General features: G+C 40.0%; 1 protein-coding gene across 2 annotated transcripts in view; it reads right to left on the bottom strand.

The window, feature by feature from the left end:
• Window positions 1-589: 589 nt before the first annotated feature.
• SH3GL3 (SH3 domain containing GRB2 like 3, endophilin A3) overlaps window positions 590-25,266 on the bottom strand; it is a 61,511-nt gene continuing 36,834 nt past the window's right edge. For both annotated transcript variants that reach the window (XM_027688152.1, XM_027688150.1), the window contains 8 exons: window positions 15,831-15,899; window positions 14,509-14,581; window positions 13,842-13,985; window positions 13,031-13,164; window positions 11,511-11,669; window positions 8,613-8,716; window positions 7,273-7,400; window positions 590-1,390 (listed from right to left, as the gene is read on the bottom strand). In XM_027688152.1, coding sequence (XP_027543953.1) covers window positions 1,185-1,390; window positions 7,273-7,400; window positions 8,613-8,716; window positions 11,511-11,669; window positions 13,031-13,164; window positions 13,842-13,985; window positions 14,509-14,581; window positions 15,831-15,839 — 957 coding nt within the window. In that variant the 5' untranslated portion in view covers window positions 15,840-15,899 and the 3' untranslated portion in view covers window positions 590-1,184. The remainder of the gene's footprint in view (window positions 1,391-7,272; window positions 7,401-8,612; window positions 8,717-11,510; window positions 11,670-13,030; window positions 13,165-13,841; window positions 13,986-14,508; window positions 14,582-15,830; window positions 15,900-25,266) is intronic.

Here is a 25,266-nt window from a genome sequence, read left to right as displayed (position 1 = left end):
GGCTGCTGACTTGATTTGGTCACTACTCCATCACTAAACATGCAAGAGATGGCTAATAGAGAAACACAGTGATTCTAACTTCATTTGGATAAGTACTTAAGATGCCTGAATTTGTCCTTAATTTTGAGGCTTTTTTTTTTTAGCATATCTTTAGTTATCACGTCTTTCCCTCACCACCTCATTTTCTCTTTTTTCTCCTTTCTATCCCTTTCAACTAAACATAAAAAGTAGAAGTGTATTGACTTTTCATTTGTTTGCAGTAGGCACCAGGGATACCTATTTCTCTCACAGGTGTTCTACACAACCCCTGTGGAACTAGAAGCAGTTTGTACTTAGTTCCAAGGAATTTGTCTCTTATCCTCCTCCTAGAAAAAAAAAAGTCAGACATTATAAATGCTAAACAATCAGTAGAGAGGTGGCAAGATGATTAGAATTCAGTGCCTGAGGTGTTATAAAACTAATACTTTGTCTTTATTCAGGCATTTTTAATGTAGCATTGTTTTTGTCACCGAAAGCTCATAGATTCAGCAAAAGTGACCTCCAGTTCAAAAACAAGTGCCAGAACTATAGGTATAGAAGCAGCAGCCACTCTTCTTATCCCACAGAAATATTTATTCAGTTTGGTCAGTAAATTATAGGAATTTTCAATGCTGAGAACTTGTACTTAGTACAACATCATCATCATATTGACAACAACCACTTTGCCTTTTGTCAACATACAATGTGAAAGATGTATTAACTTGTTCACAATAAATTACAGTGTGATAGATGAAAAGAGCTCAATGACATCAGTAACTTAGGAACTGGTTACAGTTAGCTTCACTAACAGTATTTTTAAAAATGGTTTTCAATAGTAAAATCATTGCAGCCAAAGGTAAAAAAAAAATCCACATACAATAATAGCGAGGAAATGCATTTTTGGAGCAACAGTGAGCTACCAGTAAACACTTCCTACAGTGATCTTCAAGGCACAAAGCAAAAAAACTAGGTATGGGTTTTTTTGCAGGTTGACAAATCAGGGAAGGTGAAATTTTTTTGAATATAAAATAAATACATTTTAAAAAGACGCATACAAAAGTCAGTAAGTCAGTCAAATAGCAAGGCTTTCACAGAATGCCACACTGACAGAACATTTGTGAATCCATTTCAGTCATGAAATCATGTTCACAGCTCAAATGACACAATCACTGAGGCAAGGGAACTATCACTTCAACATAATTAATGGGGAAGAAGCCAGACTCTCCATTTAACATCCCCTCATACCAATTCTCATCAATCTGGTTGGTCAGAGTTATGATGTCCCCTTCCTTAAACCCAAGCTCGCCTTCATTTTCTGGCTCAAAGTCGTAGAGAGCTTGGCAGCACGGCTGATCCATGTGCACTGAAGAACCTGCCCCAGTGACAGAAAAAACAACCATATTAATCAAGCTTCACAGCATCCTACCAGTCACTGAGCATGAAACAATGGGTCAAAAATGTAGCTCTGCTGTCCTGTTGATAGTTTTTCCATTGCTTTTACCCACTAACATCTGGTGCTTCTGCATATAGAATACAAGACTAGTTATAGGAAGTTTAAAGTGTAATTCTGTTCCTCCCTTAAGTACAGATGCTACTCCATTTTCATTCCCATTTTCATTCCTAGCTGCCTTCCCTTTGAAAAGGATGTTTATCTCAAATGGAGGGTTTGAGTAATCAGTTGTCAAAACCAGTGTGGTCTCTGGAGCAGCTGCCACAGAGGTATCGGAAGGGCAGGAGCTGAGGAAGTAGAACAGTCAACAGGGGAAATGACAAGGAATCATTTAAACAAATTGCAGTGCAGCCCATGGTCCTGTGTGGATACCACGAGGGCAGGGGCTCTGAGTCCCTCCTCCCTGCACACACCTGCAGCCTGCAGGCAGCCACCTGGATTTCCACACTCCTTGTGCCTTTGCAGGAGCAAGGCTTCCACCCTCACCTCACCTGAGCAGTGACAGGCACTTCTGGGCTACTGCTCCCCGAGTTCATGTGCTCTCAAATCCTTTGTTGTACACGTCCATCTGAACTACAGCAAAGGCTGTGCTGGGAACAACGGGGCCTGTCAAACTATTCTAGGGATGAAAACAGTTTTCCAATACAGGATCTGGCCGTTCTTGTGACTTAAAGTGTTTGCCCTGCTATAAAGATCTTCATTCCAAATCACTCTTTTAAAATATTAGTGGTACCATATGCAAATGTAATAGTAAGTACATCTATTTACAGGAAAACAAGTAAATATAAATATAAAGTATAATATAAAGTATTCTACAATATAAAGTATAAAACAGAACCACCATTAGCAAAAAAAGTTAATCTTGTAAATGCAGTTACCTTATATAAAGATATTCTCATGAAGGACTGTTCATTGTCTTGGATTTGTGGTAAAGATATATATGTAATATATTAATTCATATTTATGAATAATAACTTATCCTAATAAAATTTAATCTAATGTTCAAATTGTAAAGCTTAGCTCCATGGCCAAGGATAGCCAGAGGTTCAACTGAAGTTCAGCCATAACATATTTTTTAAAAACATATTAGTATATCCAAGTGAAAGTCTGGTAATTTGAAATACATTTATAAAGGAAGAATAGGAGAAAAGATTTCATGCTGTTGCCATGTAAAAAGCAGTGCATCACCTGGCAGCATGACACCTCTAGAACACTAGAACTTACATTAGCAGTTAAACCTCTTAAATATTAAGTTGTTCAGGTTGTCTTATTTGGAACATTGCAACAACTGTCCAATATACCAGTCTGGACTCTCTCTCCCAGCTATCCCACACGCTGATCATGCAATTCCCTTGAGGAATCATTTTTTACTGGGTAAATCAGCATACAACTAGTAATGCAATACAGATACAGTAGCTAAGGTGGCAGAAATGCATTTTAATCTGTTAATCATGGTAATGCACAGAAAACTATTAAAAAGAAACTCTTCAGCATTTTCTAGATAAAGGCATTAGGAGAAGGTCTCTTAAGGAAACCAGCTGAGAACTATTCTGGTGATCAATCAGTGAGAACAGACAGGTGAAAGCATCTTTTTAATTGACAATAATACAATTGGGGCAATATCTGGTGTTATAAAACTGGCAAGTAGGAATTACTTTTCTGTTTTGTGGGCATGTTTTGTGCTGTAGAGCAACAGAAGAGAGCTTTTATTTATAACAATGGGAGAGAACTGCCAGCAGAGATCCCGCTCGGCAAACCTCCCCAGAGCAGCACTGTCACAGCGCCAGACTCGTCCTCTGCCTGGGGAAGGCTCAGGGTAGTTTCACAGGAACAAACTAAATTAGGGCTGGTCTAATACACTGGTCCAGGGGAAAGCCTGGTTCTCCTATTTTTGCTGAAACAGTCCAAGCAGAAATAAAGAGGAGTCAGTTGCCCAGCAAAAATGGACTGTGTTTAAAACCAAAAGAGGACTGATTGCGTTAAAAATAGCTGAGTTATTTTCAGCCTTTGCCAAGGTAGAACTGGTACCAGCTCTCTGGAACTGTCAACAGCAGAAGGCAGCACTCAGAATAATTGACAGAGTTCCTCGCTTTCACCAGCTGCTCCAATGGGGCTAATTTATTATTGCAGGCCTATTAATTTCTGACAGTCAGGTACCTGATAGGAGATGGATCACATTTGGTTCATTTTAAGCTCCAAAGAACTGAAAAGATGTCTGGCAGCCTGGAAAGATTTTCAAATAATGGTCACAGCCAGCACAACCGGTTTCACTCCAGGCTGTAGGATCAGTCAAAGTCTTCATTAGAGTCAGGCAGCTGCTGCTACTGTATAATCCAATGAGACAAAGCTTCCCTGACAAAGGTAACAGGGGCAGCGCTGCCTGACAGTCTGCAACACACACTGGTTAACATCACAGAACTGCTGGCACCACTCCAGCCTTTTGCTGTCTATTAAACACGTGCTCACACATTGCAGAGGTTTCAGCTAAAGAAATTGCACTCTTGTATTTCTGCAAACAGGACTTATGTTGATTTGCATCTCCTTTATTTCTCTAGTTGTGGGGTTCAAACTGTCACACTTTCCTGTCACGTTCAAAAAAGAATTGTCATTAACTTTCACACCACTCAGGCCTGGACACCAAAAACCAGGTTAAGCAAGAAACTGTCTGTGATTTCTGGAGTGTCACAGGATGAAGCCAGAATGCCATTCAATGACAGACTGGTTTTCTACTTGCTTGTTTTTCCCAAAGGGAGTTACTGCCTGTACCTGCATCTACTCTGTCCTCTATACCATGTTGTATACATAAGATAGCAAGACTGTACTTTAATAATTGCAAACTGGAAGCTTACTAACATAATTAATCCCAGCCTCCCTTGTAGCTGAAGTGAGTAAACACTTAGATGCTCATGTTAAATTCCAGCACGTGGCAACCAGATCCATTTACTTCATATCAGAGTCAAACCTGACAAACAAAACGAGTGAAAGGCATGATGTAATACAGCAATTACAGAGTTCTAAAATGAGCCAGATGATGCTCACAGCTGCAGCTGATTAATGAGGATAACAAAGAATTAGAACTAAAATACAGATTTTTTTTAATCTGTGCTTACTCAAAGCAGCCAAATAAATCACAACATAAAAATTAGGTTTATGTGAATCTAGCCCTGCAAATGTGTGCAAGTCATTAGTAGTAAATAATCCCCATGTGTTAGAGACCTTACAAAGGAAAATACAGTTTCTGCCCCAAGAAGCTGATACTTAACTTGAAAAACTGTTGTGAAACACAGGAAAAGTGAGTTCCACACTCAGATCTGTAATGTGGCAGTTGTGTGAAAGTATCATGGCTTACTCTGAACTGACCTGTCGATCTCCACGGGTTCTCTGAACACCATGATACTACTTACCTTGAGTGACAGTATCAGAGAAATTAAACATCTATATTTTGAGAGGGTCAATGTGTAAACAGGAAAAATTAAGCATGAAAATACTTGTTTGTGTAGGATGAAGAGGTCAATTTTCTAAAGGAAAAGAGGATGATTGTCATACTATCCCCCCATCACAGGGAGACCTTAAGATATTTAGCAGTTTTGCTTAAAGCTGCCTGGTTCACATCTCTAAATCACAGACCATAAATCTAATCTGTTTCATGATCCTGGTTTTAAAAAGGGACAGAAAGGTTTCCCCATTTATGAGCTGGGCATATTGACCCCACAGCAATTCCACAGAAATCTATATGGAAAAATTTTGAGCAGGAAGAGGAAAAGAGAAGAGAATAAACAGTGATTTCACTGGTGATTGTACCTGCTGGGGAGGTAAGCACAGCACTCACACTTCCTTCAGGAGAAAAAAAGTGATATATGGTCTTTCTGCTGTTATTAGCAACACTAAGAATGGCAAGAATTGTTACATATATCCCATTTCTCCTTTTCCTCTCTTTCATCTTTGTTTTACTTCTTTTGCATTCTGATAGCCTGAGAGACTGAAGCAGTAAGTGACAAGCCCTCATTTAGTGATATGCAAACAGTTCATGCAACAGTCCATGAATGGAGCCAATAAATAGAAGTGGTTCACTCCTTCCTTATATTAGTGATCAGTGGTCATTTATTTTTCAGTTTTCACGAATTTCAGCTCATTAAAACTGGGATTTTTCTTTAACTAAGTGGGCTGGAGCAACCTTGAGAAGTCACCATCTGTCTTTCTCCCAAAGGCAGGATTGATTACCCTTAAAGGACATCTTGGATCAGTTACTTGATGGCAATGATAAACCACTGTAATGTGGTTTGACACACTAGTTTATATACAAATGCTGAATCTGAATCTCCTTTCTCCACTGCACATGCAAAACAGAACAAAATAAAAGCTATGATAACTTGATAAGTAATTGACTGGGGCCTAGAAACAGTATGCTGCATTTTTAATAAAGTTGCTATGGTTTTGCTACTTTCATAAAATAACCAGGAAGTTACTGATCTCTGCAAACATCTCCAGTGCTTTGGATGAAACGTGTCCTTGGGTCACATGTCTTAGGAACCAGTGGTCTGACCTGGGAGAATGTGCAGAGGGGGTTGTCTCCCTCCATCCCACGTTTGACAGCAACACAAAAACTACTCTTAGCATTCAGGCAGCAAGGGGAGCTTCAAACAAATCGAGGAATCAGATCTTGCTGGGTGGATTTATGCTGCCAAACTGCTGCAAATCCCCTTCAGTATGGATTGTATAATAGCTTCCTCTTGTAGCACAGTGCAAAGAAAATTAAAGAGACATTAGAAGGAGCACGAAGTTACAGCTCCAAGCTTTATTCTTTCACTTTTAGTTCTCTCATTTCTCTCCCAACAACCTTTAAAAAGAAACAAGACTGGAGGGAAGAGGAAAAATGGAGAGGTAGGAAAAAAAATAAAAAGAAAAACATTCAGAAAAAGATCCTAGGTACAATGCCAAGTAGAGAAGGGAACCTTTGGCTTCCTACGTCTCCTCTATTTTCTTTACAAAAAAATGTTTATGGAAAAGTTTGGCTTTTTTTGTTTGTCTTTTCTTTGCATATTGTTGTTTTCTGTGTTTTGAGTTTTTTGTTTGTTTGGGTTTTTTATTGGTTTGGTCTTTTAACTTTCATCATGCACTGTAGTCATTAAGGAGCTAGGACAAAATAATTTTATTCATGAGATGAAGAAAAGCTATTTTAATGAGCAGTGTAACCTTACTAATTATTACTATTCATACAACTTCCAACAGTTGATTTTTTTTTGTGGAATCAGGGCCTAATCAAAGGAGAGATCCTATGCCCACACCACCACACCTACTTCAGTTCATTAATGCACATATAATTTAGGGGACAGTAAAGTAAAAATGTTAATAAAATCAGTACGGGTGGGAGTCATCTCTCTGAATTTTACATAGCTAATATTTAACATCCTGTACTGATCATTTATGGTCTCAGACTGTGGAGAAAAATTAGCACCTGGAGATACTCCAGACAGTGATCAAACACACCCACCACAGGCATCTGTCTTTGCAAGAAATGAACTGTTTTCTGCAAGTGCCTCTCCCTCTCTCCTCCCACCCTCAGTGGCAATACAGAGAACATAAAAGACCAAGCAGAATGCCACACCTAAATTTCAGATGGGTGAGAGGCTGTTGAGAGGAACACTGCTTCACAATTCCACTTCCAAATCTGGGGAACAAACTGGAGTCAAATGCACGAATACTGATGCCTCATGGATCCATTGTTTTCATGGCACAAGGAATACCTCAAGCAACACCCTGGCAAAACATCTATGGACACAGTAATTCTGTGGTGACAGACTTACCTGATGTTTTTATGGAAGAACTATAAGCAATCCCATTGTGCTGCTGATTATCACCAATTTCCAGAGTTGTAGTTATTACAGGCTTTGGCTTAAATTCACGTTTAGGCCGACTAGATGCTACATTTATTCTGTAACAGAGAGAAGAGTGGCAAGAGACTGACCTTGAAGGAAGAAATACTAACAGAACTTAAGCTCAGGTTCAGTGCTTTGCTGTTTGAAAGGTGGGGTAAGAAAACCTCCTGCTGGTTTTGGTTTTATTGTGGTGGGTTTTTTGGTTGGTTGGTTGGTTTGGGTTTTTTGGGGGGAGTGTGTGTTTTTACTAAAGGCTCCTCAATTCCAGTGCAATACTTGAATTTCAACAAGTCCCTGTTTTATTTAAGAATTTTATTTAATACTTCAGTCCTCCTGACAGAGGCATAAAACTTAACAGTCTGAGTTTGAGAAGTGATGAGCACCCACGGCTGCCACTGAGTTCAGCACAAGTTGCAGGAATGAGCTCTCTGGAAAGCTCAACTGCAAATGGCACATGTAGAAACACAGCCAGCACAGAGGCCCAGGCACTGCATCTCACACGTTGCCTTTTCATTAGAGAAAATGGGAAACAACCATTTGGCCACCACAACTGCCTCAATACCCCTCCCTGTACGTGCATGTGGCCCAGCTGAGAACGCCTTGCCTCCCTGCCCCCTCCAGCTGGGATGGTGCAGGGTGTCTGCAGACACAGATACCCTCATGTCAGTGCTCACAGCCACCGTGTCCACCCTGATCTGAAAGCCCCAGTCACTTATCTCAACTCTGCCTTTGCTACGGTGACGCTCAGGTCTCTGGTTCTCCAAGAACACACTAATGGCAGCAGCATTTTTAACTTCTCCCGGGATGACACAAAGTACCTGGGCCTTTCACACGTGTGTTGCAGCACAGCTGTGTTCCCAGCCAGCTGGCTGGTTCCTCACTGTGCTGTAGAATGTTGTTCTACCTTTAATCTCAACGAAAAGAGGCCAACTCCTCAGCAAAGCCTCCAAAACACAATTCCAGGTATGCGAGTTGAAATAAACTTCCAAACAAAGGGAGGGTGTCCTCATTAACCTCCGCAGATGTGGGACACTCTGCACACACGCAGAGCTCCCTGGGCAGATCCTGCATTGCATTAAAGTCTCCCAGCACAGCAAAAACCTGCCAGGTGGCAGCAGTTGAAAGCAGTGGAGTTCAGCACGGCACAAAGCACAGCAAATGCGCATCTGTGAGCTGGTGCTACAGGATCTCCTGCTTCAGTGACTTTCCACAGTTGTGAACCTCGGCTGCAAAAGAGGATCAAAACTTTCTGAGGGGTTCAGTCTTACCGGTTTTGCAGCTTGCTCTGCAGATCCTCCAAGATTTCTGTGGATTGTTTATGGTAATCTAGTGCTGCTTCTACAAACACAGCCAACTGGCTGACTTGTTCTATCTGAAATGCAGAGAGGAAAATAGTTGTGAGGAGCCTGCAGTACATTCAGCTGAAGGATAAACGAACAGATCATTCAAAACAGACCTGGTATCTCAAAAGACCACGGTACCTTGTGGAGGCTGTTGGAAAAGAGCACATGTGAGTCTGTCAAAGAAACTGCCAGTTGGAAACTGAACAAAACTGAGGTGTAACTTCTAGTTCACTAACTCAGGGCTGGGTCCTTGAGTCATTTCCTCTCACAATGTGCAAATCCCTTCTGCTTTCAACTTCCAAGCCAGCTGTCTGTCAGCACCCAAGCCCAAAACATTTAACAGGACATGACCCCTTAGCAGGTGAAAATGGGGCTTTTCTGATCAGAATGTTGGAAGAAATTACACCGTGACAGCTCTTGTGACTCAGACCCATTAGTGTTGATTAGCAATGTTTATAAACTACAATTCTGAAATGATCTGAACTTACCTCACTAGATGGCAGCATTTATAAACCGATAAATGAAACCTGATTTACCTATCTGGCTTTTAAAAGCATTAGCCAATCGTTCAAAAATATGAATGTGGAGGAAAGGGAGAATATGAACAAGAAAAAAAATTCAAAATATTTTTATTCATGAGGTAACGAATAATCTCATTCTCCTAAGACAAGCTGAAAAGTTCAAGCTGTATGAGGGGATGGAGCAGTAACAGATTTGTCCTCTTCCTTTAAGACAACATTAAGAAGACAGACCCCAAGAAGTCTGACATGTTTCCATTCCATCATGATGTCTTGAGACACTGGATCACAAGAAAATATCTGAGTAAGCTTTCTACAAATGTTTTATGGACCCATGGCAATTTTGTGCTATACTTTGTCTGCTTTTACTCAGTTAAAAAGACCATTAGAAATTCTGCCAGGACTCCAAGAGAGCCAAACACTGTCACATAGCACACAGAAATAAAATGCACAGAACCAAACCAACAGCTGATATAATTCCATCACAGTCAGAAGAGAGTAAAATAAACAGCTGAGGACAACACATAAAGTGCCTGGGGTTTGGATGGGGTGGTCAGAGAAAAAGACTGTCCAAACAAGAAAAACTATGAGCCAGAAGAAATATGGAATTGTGTATTAGAAGAGAGAGAGAGAAACTGGGAAAGCGCCAGAGAAACTTGAGGGACTAAAAGCCACTTAGGAAGATAAGCCTGGGACTGGTTGAGTGGGAAAGGCAGGAAGATGGATCTGATAAGAAGTGCCTGCAACAGTGTCTATGTGGGAGGTCTGGAACTAGCTGTGCAAAAACCTGAGAAAGATGTGGATCAGGATTGAGTCTGGAAAAGGCACCTGGCAAGGTGGCTGGGAACCAGACCTCAGAGAGCAGAGACTGCATGGCAAGGAGACCAAGAGAGGGAGACACTTGGGGAACTGGAAAGGATCATAAGGAAGAGATTGCAGTTAAGATCTCTGCAAACCCAGTTAGACTGGGGTTAGACCACAAGGCTGTAATGAGAAGTTTGAGTTGGACAGACAGATTGGGTCAGCATGGAAAATGGAAGGGCAAGAGCACAGAGTTTTCTTTAAACAGAAACAATAGGAAATGGGTACGGAAAAAATCCCAGAGGGACATCCAGTTCACACCCTCCCAAAGGCAGAGTAAATTATACTAGAAAGCATAACTCATAAGTTCTCTAGTGGCTCAGCTAAACCAGTTGAACTCCTGCACTGTTTTACCCTCAGTTTGGTGCTTTCACTAATGATAAACACTCTCTGAAACGTTTCTCAGCTGCTTATGGAAGGCAGAATTGTAAAACACATACACTGCAAGCAGGCAATTGGTAGAGCCAACAGTGGGACAGTGCTGGAATTGTTGACGGAGCACATTACAGTTTTTGCTGCCCTCACATAACTTGCACTGGTGAAGCAGCAAGAGGCTTTACTGCCTTACACTATACCCTGCTGGAACAAATGTGTCCCATTTACAAACAGTTTAGGAGCTACACACTAGTTTATAGCTGGGTGTGCATAGAGGGAGAGGCTGCTTGCAGTTAAATATTCTCACTTAACAGCTCCTCTTTGTTGCAGACAGCACACTTCTTAATTTATAAGTGTGTTTTCTGTGATGCTGCACCTAAAGGAGAAGAGAAAGCTTTGGAATAGACCCAAATGGGTCCAGTTCTCTTTTCCTATAATTCCATGATTACATGGGAGAAAGCACATCCTGCTATTCATCTGTGTGTGGACAGAAGAGAGCATTATCCTGAATGACCACAGCTGCTCCTTATTTAGACATAATTTATGATGGACTTGGACTCTGACCCAAAGTCCACATACCTGAGCCCAAGCCACAAACTCACTCTATGGAGCAATTTTCAGAGCCAAATAGTAACAATAATGATTTTCAGAGGTAAAATCATTCAGAGACTCCAAAACAGCAGCAAAGTTTTGGCTGTAAGTGATCTAAAATTCATAAAGGGTATATACCCTTGCTCATAGTTTCAGCAGCAGGTCTATGACTATGCTAATCTTCCAACTTTCACCCTCTCACTGACCAAACTGCATTCTAATCTCAGCTAGTTCTACTTAAGACCTCTGTGGCAATCTTGTCTGAGCCACTGTATCTCCAGAAGAAATTCCTGAATTCTTGTGTTCTTCCATTTATGCTGTGCATTATGTTCTTCTCTGACAGGAGATTAAAAGCTGGAAGAGGCACTTTTGGCTTTCAGACCTTACCTTCTGTGAAGGGTGGGACAGGTATTATCCAGTCCCACACATTTGCCCTCCTGGATGTACTGCAGCAAACAAAAATGCAGGAGAGACTTACATCATTTTCTAAGAAATTGAACATGCTTCTTTCAGCCAGTTCCTTTGACTCTTCAAATTTTTCTACTGCTTGTCTAACTTCTTCATCCGGGATCTTTCCAAAACGCTTCTTTTTATAATCGTAATCCAAGCGGCGTCCTTCCAACTTCTTCAGATGATGCTACATTAGACAGAACATTTATGAGAAGGACCAAACGGGACATGCCCAAACAAACACAGGAAATTTCAGTTAAAGATGCAAATATATGCAGACTCAGAGAAATACAAAGCTCAGAGATCATTACAGCCCATCCCTTTGACCCAAGGCAGCATCAGGTAAGTCAAGGGCTGCATAGATGAATGAAACGTTAATAAACAGCCATTTGTTAGCACGTGGAGGATTGGCTATTTTGATTTGCTAATCTCAGACATCCACCTCATGGAGTTCACTAAATATGCAACACCTCAGATTCTCTGACTGAGAAGCAGGATCCACCTAAATATGTGTGTGTCACCCTAATCTACATGTAATTCAATTTTATGTCTTGAATTGCTTGCAATACAACTGCTAAAAGTTAAAGGGTTATTTTCCCATCATAAGCAGTGCTTCAATAAATCTTGTATTCTTGCTCTCTTTGTTAGGTATCAACTTGACACTTCTATCTACCTACACAAGTTTTTCTGTTGCCAAAAATCACGGGACTGACAGACTTGGAGAATGGACTCAAATGATGGTACAAAATGCTCATTAAAACTAACGTCAAACAATTTCTTTTCTTCAGTTCAGAAGAACCACAACTGAAAACAGTTATGTATCATGGGAGACAGTTAGAGACATCAAGACATTATTACTATCTTTTTGCTATGCTTTCCACATCCATTTATGTGTAAACAAATAAAATAACTTTCACTTCTGCATTTCATCATTTTAACTTGCTTATTACTCAAATCCATTGGAATCAACAGACTCAAACAAAGACTGCCTGGCTTTCTTTGAATTGTCACATTGTAAACACAAACACTGAAAAACTTAACTCTAAAGGTTAAAAATGTGTTCCTTAGTGTCTTAGTGTCTATAGTGGCATATGGCACTTCAACATTTTATGACACTTTTCAGAACATTCTGTGATTGCCCTGAATAGCCTTTTCTAACAGTTATATTCATTCTCCACTATAAACAGCTTTAGGCTGACAGAGATGGTAAGATAGGATAATCACTAGCAGTAAATCACAGCCCACTCACATGTTCATAAGGCTTAATAAAAATGCTGGTTAAAATAAAATAGCAGAAAAACAAAGAATATCATTCTTTTCACTATCCTTGTACTGATTCTACAAGCAATATAGCAAGTGGAGTAGGTTAGACAAGTGAGAAATAGCCAGGCATTGATTTTAGGTGGATTTCATCACTGTTTTGCCAGAGAGAGAAACTTATATGCAGTGAAATTTATTTGCCTTATTGCTTTCAAGAAAAATCTGAAGAAAGTAGAGTTTGATTGACTCTGATTATTCATAAGTGAAGATTTGCCCTGGAAAACTTACCCCAATCTCTTTTAAATCTTTGTCCTGCAATAACTGTAGAGGATCAATAAAATTTTGTTTGACATTGATATCAAGCGAGTCCTTCACTTCTGCCATTTGCTTCATGCTCTCACCAGCATCCAGTAGTGCAAGGCCTATGGTAAAGAATAAGCTACTTATATCTCAAGATATGCAAAAGCAGAAAATTTGACTAATGAAATACCCATTTCAATAGGTATCTTTGTATCTGCCAGAGGCCCTTGAAGAGTAAAAAAAATAATTCAAGCTATGCTTGTTCCATACAGAAAACTAGAACTGGAAAGTTTTTCTTCTGAATTACTTTTTTTTTTTCCTGAAGGGCATCAGTGGAAAAAAAACTACTGTTTTTCCTACTGTATTTGGCCAGGTCATTATGAAAAAAAAAAAAAAATTATCTAAAGTCAATGTTTATTTTTTTCTACAAGAAATGTTTCCCTTAGTTTACTTCTCAAATACAGCATAACCATTTTTATTTAAAGGTTAAAAGAAATACTCTGCATCTAAGAATCACCCTAAATTACTTAGGTTTGGCAACTTAGAAAATAAAATGGTTATGGTAATAACAGGGATGATCAGACAGCACCAGTTATCAATGTTAGCAAACCCACCTGCAATAGAGGTGGGCAAATGTGCAGAAGCATCATGTTTCTTAACTATATCAATCATCCCCTGATCCCTGTACTTAAACTTTCCCTCTTACCTGCAGTAGCTATTTACACAGGTTATGTCACTGAGTAATATTTTGCAAAGAACTTTATGCAGAAATATTCACAGAGGAGATTCACAAACTCACCAAACATAGACTCATCGCCCAGCTCTCTGCCATACCGTATCATGCAGTCTCCCAGGAGTCCCTCTGTCTGGGGATAGCCTGTGGTTTTAACTTGGCCTCTGATCTTTGACATAGTGTTCAGCATTCCCAGCTTGGCTCTGTATGCTAAGGAGGACATTAAAAAAAAAAAAGTGATAAAACCATTTTTAAAACTAATCATTTCACAAGCAAAGTTGGAAAGCAAGTCACTAAGCTGGTGTGCAGATTGGGAAGTTTTTTGTTGTCAGTAGTTGATAGTCAAAAGGTGAAATAAGATTCCATTCAACAATATGGGTCATATGAAAATGGTTTTTACTCCCAGCTGAAAGAGCATCGTTACTTCAGGCAAATACACAGTGGGAGTGGTTGTTGTCATCTGTGGATATTCACCAACACTCACATTCCTTTGAACAGTCCTGCCTGTGAGCTCCTTGGTTAAAAGTACTGCAGAAAGCCAACGCAGAGTGGATACAAGCACAGCCAAAGCCAATCTCCTGCTCTCTCTCCCTCACTTCATTGTAAGAACTTTGCAGAACTCCAGAGAGAAGCCTCACCATGATGACCTAATTAGCTTTTATTTGCCTAGAATTAATTTCCAAGTAATAAAACAATGTTCATCAAAATCCAGGACCTACTGTTCCTGTCCTACCTGGATTTGGCTGAAGATACTCCGTGGATTTGGACAGAAGCTCCGTTACAGCTTTATTAGTAACATCAATTTTCTGAAACAGAAAAGTAACAGTTAGCAAGAAGCAAATTGCATACTAGAAAGTTGATCATTCTATTGGACATAATACACTATTCTAGCTGATTATGAAATTTTATTTAAAATAAAACAAACATTGTAGCTTAACATAAATATCCATTTCACAGTTATGATAGGATTTTGCAAAAAAACCCACTGATTGGCAGGTAGTGCTGAGAACAAGAGAAAGTTTACATCAAAATGTGGGTTTGCCTTTCCAGCCCATCAGTCTTGACTGCTTACACATTTTAGACTACAATTTTCCTGCCAGCTCAATAGTTACTTTTAAGACTGCTTTTCTCCACATGTGACAAAGAGTGAATATATCCCTCACAGTCTTGGGGCTGGGGTCATTGAAAGCAGTAGTTTGCACTGTCTTCCCATTTAATACTTTATGAAATGCAAAAAAAGAAAAAAAAAAAAATCACATTTCTGGTTTGTTCCCCTTTTCCTCCCTTCAGGCCTGCATATTATTTTTACCCTTACAATGTAGGGAAAGGAAATAATTATTCCATAGCCAAAGAAACTGGAACTTAGAAACCTGTTTGGATGACAAATTCAAGACCTTTTTTCTCAACCTACCAACAATAAAAGCTGAGATCTAGGTCTACTGTGAACAAGAAAAAATACACAGAAAGGCAATGGCAACTAAAAAAAAAAAAAAGTAAAAGCTGTAAAAGCAGAAACTGGCAGTAACATTGTTTAATTTGCAAAATAACTAAAAAGTGGATAGCAAACATCTCAATTTCCATAGTTCATGTAAATTTTTGAAAAAGGATTTATACTAAGAAATATAATTTTGTATGAAGAGAAAAATCTCACCTAAGTAGTTAGATTTTTATAATGACTAATATCAGATGGGAAGACTTTGTGACAGATAGAAAGACTCACTAACAGTGAATATTTCTCTAATTTCCCAGACAGAAGAAAAAGGTGCCTCCTGATACTCTGCACCATTCATGGAGGAGCTTCTCCTCACTGTTGACAGGTGTCAGTGGAACCTGTTCCTCTGCTCAAACAGCCTTTGAGGATGTCTCTTCTCCCTTGGCTGAGCTGACAACGCTCAAAGATAAATTTTCATTTATCTTTATATATTTCTGTTTGGAAGCACATTGTGGGGTTTCCCCCCCAGCTAAATGTCCAATACCATTCTATCACTTGAAACATGAAACATTTTCGATTCTGCAATAGCTTAATATTGAAAAGCATAATGTAACTTTCCTTACCCTTTCCATCTCTTGAAATTCCTCATCTAACTTGGTTCCTTCTGCTCCACTTATTTTTTCACTGAATAACTGTAAAAAGATAAATTTGGGAAAAAAAGGTATTAATTACAGAATAAATATCACTGAGAGTCACAGGAATTGACTCCAGGTCAGAAAATAAGCAGCAACCATTTGAGACAACTGTGCAAGACAAAAGTAAACAGTCTTGGAAGTGAAGAAGTCACTTCAAGAGAGACAAAGGTACCTGATATGAATTTAGAACAGGCAAACAGAAAATTATTTCTCATGCTAAAACAGTTTGTACTCTAGAGGCATAACCTACACTGCAGACTTCAGCACAGGAACCAGAGTCTGACTGCAGGTAAATCCAGAGTAACCCTTTCAAGTCTGTCTCTCCAGCTGTGTACTTCCAAGTACCTTCTGTGTTGTATGCCAGTAGGTTCAGAAATACAGCTCCCATTCCTGCTAGTGGGAGTTGGGTGCAATTCTGTGGAAAGAACAGACTCATGAAAAATGCTGCATTGTGACTCACCTGTGTGACTCAGCATCTTTATGAATGCCTTGTGTTCATCAAAAACTCAAAGCATCAATTTTACACAGATTTCAGTAAATCTGAAATGGCTGAAAAGTTATCCAACTTTTGTGTGAAAACTCCAGGCTGTCTGACCTGAGTTTGGTCCTCACTGAGTAAATCATGGCTAGGAATAAGCCCTCAGGCAGAACTCAGCCATCTGCTTCTTGCAGTGCGTGGTACCTGTGCTGCGACAGCACGAAAAGAGTCTGATCCTCACTCGGTGTGAAACAACCTCTGAAAGGATCACTCCACTACAACACTGGTTTAACACATACTCAACAAACATTAAACATACTTTCCTAGGATAATTCCTGCAAAAATACTAAACATTTCTCTGTTTTAATTGGCTTTCATCACTGAATCTGTAACAGCATAATGTGAAATCCAGGCCTAACTCACTGACTGCTGATGTTCCCCAAACCTGCCCCCAATAAAGTGTGTTGTTTGTCCTCAGGATCTTCTAAAAGGGAATTCATCTCACTGAATTAGAAGGGCCCTGGAGACTTGCATAATCTGAAAACGGGTCAGGGCTCTGTAGTGCAATGGCTCCCTGTTCTCGGACACTGCCTGCACCACGTAGGTGTGGAGGGAGTGCACTGCCCTGCCAAAAACCAGCAAGGAGCTGAGGAAGCAGAGCTGGGAGCTCAGAGGCAGCTGACCTTGCATCGATATCACTGCTACCACACGGTCACAACAGTCCTGCTTAAGGGAAAATGTGAGTTCAAAGAGAGACATACAGCTAATTATTTCCATTGGCATTACGGCAGCACTCACAATCTTTATGCTTAATATGCCAAGCAGCGCACACACTTGTCAGGATTATTTCTCTTCCAGAGCACTGATGGAACAAGCACAAAAGCAGATAAAACAGCCAGAGAAGCCCAACAACCAGTGAGTTCCTGAGGGTCATCATCTTTCTGCTGTAAGACATCACAGCAGAGAAGTAACCTGAGGCCAGGCATTGAGGGGGGCACTGCCCTGCTCTCTGCAGGCACGTCTGAGGAGCCCTTGAGCAGACGGAGAAAGAGCCATGACAAGGCTGCACAAAAAGCAACGTATCAGCTTTTGTGCAGCTCCTCTACACTGGCAGTTTCTGTCTTCTTTCTGTGCACTGTTAATTCCTAAAATAATCAATGCCATTTTCCACAGCCTCACTCACACGTTTTCTTTCTCCAGCAGGCAATGCAAATATTTGTGGTTTCCCGAAACCTCTCATGGTGATCCCTTTCCAAAGGCTGAGGGCAGGGAGGGAATTACCATTCTCAGGCTGAAGATGCAAAACCCACATTCAGTAGCAACCCATAGCTGTCCCATTACAAATAATCCATTTACGTGCTGGTGAAGAATAGATTTAATAAAGTAATGTGATTGCTCAACCATGAAAGCATAATCAATAATAAATTACTGCCCCAAATGACTAAAACAATGAACTGTTCCACACTGGGAGAGAACAGATCTGAATGTTACAACAAGCAACGCAAGTAGACGAGTTGAAAACTCACACACTAACAGTAGTACCAGAGAGAAAAAAAAAATGCCACTGGCTTATTGCTGACAAAAGATGGTCTGGAAAATGCAATTTCTCATCAGATACACAGGAATTTGGTGTGTTTTCAGTGAATGTCTCAGGGCACACACTATTTATTGACTGGCATCCCTTAGCTCTCCCTGAGTTACTGATGGCCATACATGGTCACACACATCTCCCCTGAAGAACAGTCTGAAGCTCAGGCACACTGTGGTGGTGCTGTTTTCCCAGGACTGCAGCTGCTGATCCAGGTGTGAGCTTGCACTCCCCGTGCCAACACATGCCCCGTGGCACAGGGCAGCGCCCTGCTCGCCCCCTGTGCCTCTGCCCAAAGGCTGCCACCCAGATTTGGTTTTGGTTTCTCTTCTGAAACGTCGCAAAACTCTTCCCTATGTTTTGAAAGTATAAAATTCAATGTCACTCACTGAGGGAGAAACTATTTGCAGAAACACTGAGTCACTTCTTGCAAGGGAATCACTGTAAGGAAGGCATCTAAGTTAGATCCAGAATGTAGATTCTGCATCTACAATCTGCAGTGATTAATGAAGTAATTCAGTTTACAACTTGGATGATGGGATAGAGTACAATCCCTGACAGTCTGGAAGACACCACCTTGGGGTGAGTAGTTGATACACTGGATGGTTTGTCTGCTCCTCATAGGGGCCTTCACAGGCTGGAAAAATGGGCTGATAGGAACATCATGAAGCTCAAACACGAATGTAAAGTCCTGCACCTGCACAGATTATCCCCATGCAGAGTACAGGCTGGAGGCCAACTGGCTATGAAACAGCTCTGCAGAGTAACACCTTGGAGAACAAGGTGAACCTAAGTCAGAACTGTGCCCTTGAGGTGCAGTAAGCCAACCCCATACTGGCCCCTATTAGCAAGGTCACAGACAGCAGGTCCAGGGAAGTGGTAATTCCCCTCTCTTTAGCACTTGTGAGACCAGGTCTGCTGCAAGTGCCCAGTTTGGGCTCCCCAGGACAAGACAATGACATTCTGGGTGAGTCTGGTGCAGGGTCACTGATATGCTCAGGGGAATGGAGCACAGGGCACACTAACAGAGCTGAGTTTGTTCAGCCTCTGGAACAGGTGAAGTGGGTTTGTCTGCCTAGTGGGAGTGTATGAAAAGATGAAGCCTGAATATTCTGGAAGAACAAAAAGCAGCAGTCATTAAGTTGGAAAACAAGAAATTTGGACCTGTTAAAAAGGAAAAAAGAAGAAAAAAAATCACCAAGAGGGTGGGCAAACACTGGAACGAGTTGTCCAGAGAAGCTGTGGAGCTCCAGTACTTGAAAACATTCCAAGATTTGGCTGGACAAAGCCCTGAACAACCTGCTCTAACAGGACCTGCTTCAAGTGGGACCTGGAGCAGATATTCTCTGGAGGCCCTTCTGACCTACCTGACTCCCATTCTAAATTTGTATTTACAGTAACTTGTGAATGCAACTCCACAGAGCCAGACACAGGATCTGCAGACAGTTTTGTACAGGCTCTGCAGACAACCTAACACATTTGGGAGCAAAAAGATGGACCACATGAAAAAGGTTTATTCACATACTTTTGCTGTTCTATGCAAACATTAACGATACAGCAATTTCTAGCCCAAGGACGCTTCTTCAACGATGTTTACTCTGAGCAACAATGTCCTTTGAAAAGGCAGACTACCTTGGTGCCGAGAGAGATACCATAAAGAATGATTCCTTACAGTCTATATACTGTCTGAGCTCCCAACAGTAAAACAGGTATAAAGTTCTAATGGCTATAATTAAATTTTACACCACTACAGCTTATTTCATATTGGTTTAATCAGGATCAGCTCTACTAGTCTTGAATTTAGAAACACAAAAGCTTTTGTTCTGATCCTACTGAATTTAGGAGTTGTAAAACTAGCATCATCCCTCTCACAATTAAAAGTCACAGAATACCCAATTAATTATTGAAAATGGATGCACAGAGGAGGCAGCTGCTGGGTTTTAGTTCCCTGACTAGCTGCTGAGCATCATTCACATGCATTATATCAAGCTGCAAAATGCTTTGAACATAAATAGACATGCCCAACTGTGGGGCTGTGTAATTACACGGCAATATCTATCAGATTTTACGAGTCAGCTGATCGAGGACAAAATGGCCACCATCACACAGGGCATGTACTCCAAGGGAGCTTGGAATTACTTGCCCAGGAGGAATCCTTCGTCTCCAAATTCAGAAGCTGGGTGCCATGGATTCAGCACCTTTTCACTAGACAGGGCCAGAGCTAGAATTTGGGACTCTTGAAAATACCCAGTTCCCACAATGGGGCCACCATTACTTTACTATTCCTCTGCCAGGTCAGCAGCTAAAGCCCTTCATTAGTTATATTTTTGCTGGAGCTGATTAGGTTTCCTCTGGATCAAAATCTACACCCAGAGAATAGCTGTGAAATGGAAAGATTTCCTCCTCTCGGGTGTCTGTACAACTCCTTCCATCCCACTTGATGTAACAGACTTAGTGGGGAGAAAAAAAAACAAATCCTAAATTATGAACATAAAAACACTTCCAAATCAGCCTCTTATTTGTAGTTACACATGATAGCAAACTACCTTCTATTGTAAAACTTGCAGGGTCTATATGAGATCTTTTTGCCTGAAGAAAGATTGCAGTTTGTACACAAATGCTCCTTGCTTGTTACTTCTTCCTAGATCCTACCCTTCTTTTTAATATTGAAAAATAAAATAGGGCATTGTATTATAAGCAATCTGAAAGTCCCTGGTGGGCTTATGTGGAATTTTATAGGAAGAAAATTCTGGAATAAAACAAATAGACTTTGAAAGAAAACCCTCCAGATATTGTGATTTCTATTTTAGTTCTTCATATCCAGCTACAGTTCAAAATGCAATTTGCAGTTTTGTTACACAGTCTTAAAAGACTAAATACTTATCTGTAAAGGAATTTATATTCAAAAAAATTCTCTGAGAAAACATCTTTTCTATAAACCTACTATTGAGATTTTGTTCTCATGCTAGTTCTTTGTTATTCTAATTTGTTTCAGACAATATAATTTTCTTTTGATGTGTTCTGTTGTAATTAAGTATGAACACAGCACACAAACTATCTATAGTTTAAAGTAAAAATCTATGGCTCACCAAAACTCTAAATTAAAAAAGCCTGAAGCTTTCATGTAATTTTTTGGTATTTTTATTTAATGTATGTTAAGATTTATCCTTCTTATTGCACAGGAATAGTACAATTTCTGTTCTCATATGGATTATAGAAAAAAAGCTTCAGAAAAATGCTGTTTTACTAATGTTTTGTACATCATATACACTGAATTACAGTACTTTTTCATATTTCAGTATGGAAGGTTACTGAACATGAGAAACTGCCAAAAATATCCCAGATCAACAGAGAGCTGATAAAACTCTCAAAACAATTACCCTATTTTTTTTTATATATATCCACTGGGTATTTTATAATACAAGTCAATAGGATTCCTGCCAGCCAATACTTTCACACATGCTCTGACCTTCTGTTTCACTTGTTTTGCCTCCCTTTTGCAACAGCCATTAACTGGGATTGAACCATCACAGTTTTTTGCTGTTATTCAGCTACTGTTGAAAGAAGTGACTGGCCACCAAAACCCTCTTGCTCGTTCCTGGCCATGAAATCATCCCATAATAGTTAATGATTGAATGAAAGGTATCATATTCTATTAAAGGCTTAAGACCTTTTAATGACTCTTCATGAAGTTACAGCATTAATTTTGTCCTGAAGGAGTATCTGGTGAAATTATCTGTTGAAACTTTAATGGGATGGAAAATTTCTGTATTTGTCATAAATATGCACACTGTCAAACCCATGAGGCAAAGCCTAGATTTTAAGAAAAATCTTTTAACAAAAAAGAGAAAGCTATGAGAATAATTTAAATTTATTTCCCTCTCTCAGAAAAGGAAGTAAGCAATCAACTGGGAAAACTAATAGACTCATCCCAAAGTTAACACATGGAAAGCCAGGAAATAATGTAACTGTTTGGCTTCATTTCCCACAGAAACATAACTGGGCCAAACTGCACAAATGCATTAAATACATCTTAAATACAGTATTTAGTACAAATACTACATTCCAGTATGGTTAAAACATAATAGTTAATGCTTCTCTTAATAAATCATTAAAACTTCCAGTGATTTCCCTGCAGCCATGTAATTGTTTGATTTTGTCTTAAATCATTACACACAAAGGATTTAATGCAATGTGACAACACTAACAGCTTTCTGAAAAATCTTATTTAAGCCTGTCATAAACAAAGGGAAGAATAAGGTGGCTGGCAAGAATCTCCTTGCAGTGTTCACCCTCCTGACGGGAGGCACAGATTTTCTTCTTTGTCCTTTTCCAGAATGCTCTATCAGATTGGAGACCAAAATGTCAGCCCCTTTTCTAGATCAGAAGTAGTTTAACTTCAAATACCTGTCACTCCCTGTTTTGTGCTTCTAAGTTCTACTACAGTGCTATGTATATCACTATTTTTTCTCCTTTCCTGATTTATATATTTCATATAAAAGCTAATTCCCACACCCAAAAAGGTTACTACTAGTTCAGGTAGTGCAGGCCACCAAAAACTTGAACCTACAACACAGCTTACTCAGTGTCTTGCACCTTAGTGCACCTTTAAAGGTGTACACATTGGTAGAGCCAGGTGCACAAAGTTTGCCACTGTGATAGAAAAATATTCTTTAAAAAAAGAATAAAATGTTCTGCTTTGTTGACTAGGTGAGTGGGCAGCTAATAGGCACCCCTGTCATTGAGTTCTAGAGATCTAATAAAGGTCTGAATGCTCAAAAGAAAATTTAAGTGCTCCACACTGAGAAACTAAACTAGGATGCACGTTTTCAAATGCAGATCTAAACAAAAGACTGAAGAAACACAGCTCTTGACTCCTGGAACAGCTGCAGAGGGTGGTGAAACCAGCCATGTGTGAGAATGGCCACCTTTTCAGGTCTCTCCTCCTGCACTAAGACACAGGTCAGAGCTGTGCAGAGACAAGGACGTCAAAGCCATTAAAACTGCAAAATCATCTGCAAATTCAAATGGGTAATATATACCCAAGAAGAGATTTTTCTCAGGCTCCTTTAAAAAAACCCTACAACAATAACGAAAAAAGCCAAACTGTAAAAGTGTACCAGTACTTGGACCTGTTCTTTTCATTATACTGACACAGCTCACACTATCTTAATGCTTTGGTGAAAATCCAAGCCCCTTATTTTAGAGGTTAAGCACTAAACGATGTCAGGAACTCTTTAGTTACCTCAGTATGCTGTGTTTTCAAAGAAAACAAAAATTCTCTTGCTCTGATGTACTTTAAAGAAAAAAAGATTTAATTCCCCCTCCCTCATAAATAAAGGGTCCACCACAAAGTGCAGATGTTTCAGTCATGCAAATACAGAATACTCTGGCTCACCTCCAGCAAAACATTTAAGGTCATCTCAGTAGGTGTTAAAGTGCTTTGCTGGATCAAGCCTGGAGTGCTCAGCACCTCACGGTGTCAAGCTCAGGGGGGGTCATCACCTTCACAGAGCACTTTGTAACTTTTTCTCCTACTGAACTTCCAGCCAGCAGTGGCACAGGTTTTCCCAAAGCACTTGGGAAAACGGTACAAAAGATTTCTGACAGCAGCAGAGGGAACTGGTTTTTTGTTGTTTTTTCTTTTTAATTAATCAAGCAGCTGAATTGGGTCCTGCTGCTATTTATTCAAAATTATGGTGTGCAAGAAGGTGTGCCCTAAAAATCAAATACTTGTTATTGTTTCCATGGTTACATGAGTGGTATAAAATACCTCTGAATTTAACAACGCCTGTACATGAGTATTTAAGAAAGTGGAGCTTTTTTTTTTTTGCCAACAATTTAGGCATCATCATAAAATGGAATATAATATTTTGGAATTTTTGGGAGGCATAAACACATTAAAATTATAATCATATTGAGGATAAAAAAATTCAAGCAGCAGTCTGGCAGTACCCATGGCAGAGCACATTTCCACAGAAATGCAGGGAGATGAAGTGTTGGAAAAATTGCATGTTTCTCCCATAATTCATTACCCATCACGAGCAGCTGAACCAGAAATCCAGAAAACTATATCCATGGCCATAGTAATTTACATCCTAGTGTTTCACTGAAGATGTTTACTCTCATATGTTTAAAGTAGAAACATGGATATGCCCATACTTCAAAGACAGCTCATGACTATTCTCACACTATCAAGTTCCTTAGGGATTTCTGATGGATCCGAGAGCAAATCCTGTCCCAGCAGCCAACAAAATCAAAATACCAAAAAGACTTTAATTTTTGTAAAATACGAAAAAAATTAAATAGATGTAGAAATGTGTTACATTTAAGGACATACCAAGATAAATATTTCTTAAATATTTTTTAATTCAAAAAATTTCACATAACTTATGAAATGCATGAAAGTGCTGCCAGAGTGTTTATATTCATGAAGAACATTCCTATCTCACGAATATTTATGAACCCTTTATTTCATTACTTGTAACTTCTCAGGCAAACAGGAGCAACAAGATCACAGTAGATTATTTTTAGGGAGACAGATGAACTGAGTTATAAAAGGATAACCAGGAAAAAGAGGAATAGAAGAGAAAGATGTTTGCAATGTGGCTTGTCTGGGAAGTGGATGTGAGGGTGTCCCCAAACACATCCTTCCCACACGGAGATGTTCTGGGAGCTGCCAGTGGAACATGAACTCAGCATCAAGCACGTCACTGTTAATGGGTCATGTGCAGATCTATGTAAGGCATTATTATCCAGCCTACTTTCTAACATGGAGCAAACACTCCACAGCTGAGCATGACCCACAGTGTAGAGAAGTCCAGCCAGGCAATCAGCTGAGACAGCTACACTCAACCCTAGAGCTGCCAGTACCAGCAGGAACGGACCCAGTCCATCAAAACTCCCCATATGCTCACCCAGAGAAAAATGCCCATTCACGCCATGGAACGTAAGCTCTGCAGCCACCACACTGAATCAATGAACAGCCACAGCTGCTGAGCTGCCACAGCACAGCTCTGGCAAGGGTTCAGAAGTGGCAGCTTAGTTTTATTTAGAAAGGAAGCTCCAAGAGTGCAATCCATGTATTCGGGGATGGAGAAAGCACTGGTACATACAAGGAACATTTGAGTAACGACAGAACTCCCTGCTGAGGGAGGAGTGTCAGCAGGCACTCCAGACACACCTCACAGGGACAATCCCAGGTGCCTCTCTTTCAGCAAAAACCCCTCACCAACTGATCAACCAGAGGTTCTGCCTTCAGACCCGTGGTGTTAGAGATTCATACCTACACAGACAAG

The sequence above is a fragment of the Neopelma chrysocephalum genome, unplaced genomic scaffold (genome assembly GCF_003984885.1).
Source record: "Neopelma chrysocephalum unplaced genomic scaffold, ASM398488v2 Primary Assembly neopelma1_75, whole genome shotgun sequence".
NCBI classification, from domain to species: domain Eukaryota; kingdom Metazoa; phylum Chordata; class Aves; order Passeriformes; family Pipridae; genus Neopelma; species Neopelma chrysocephalum.
Note: the sequence above shows the minus strand (reverse complement) of the source record. Positions and strands in the feature narration are given on the sequence as shown.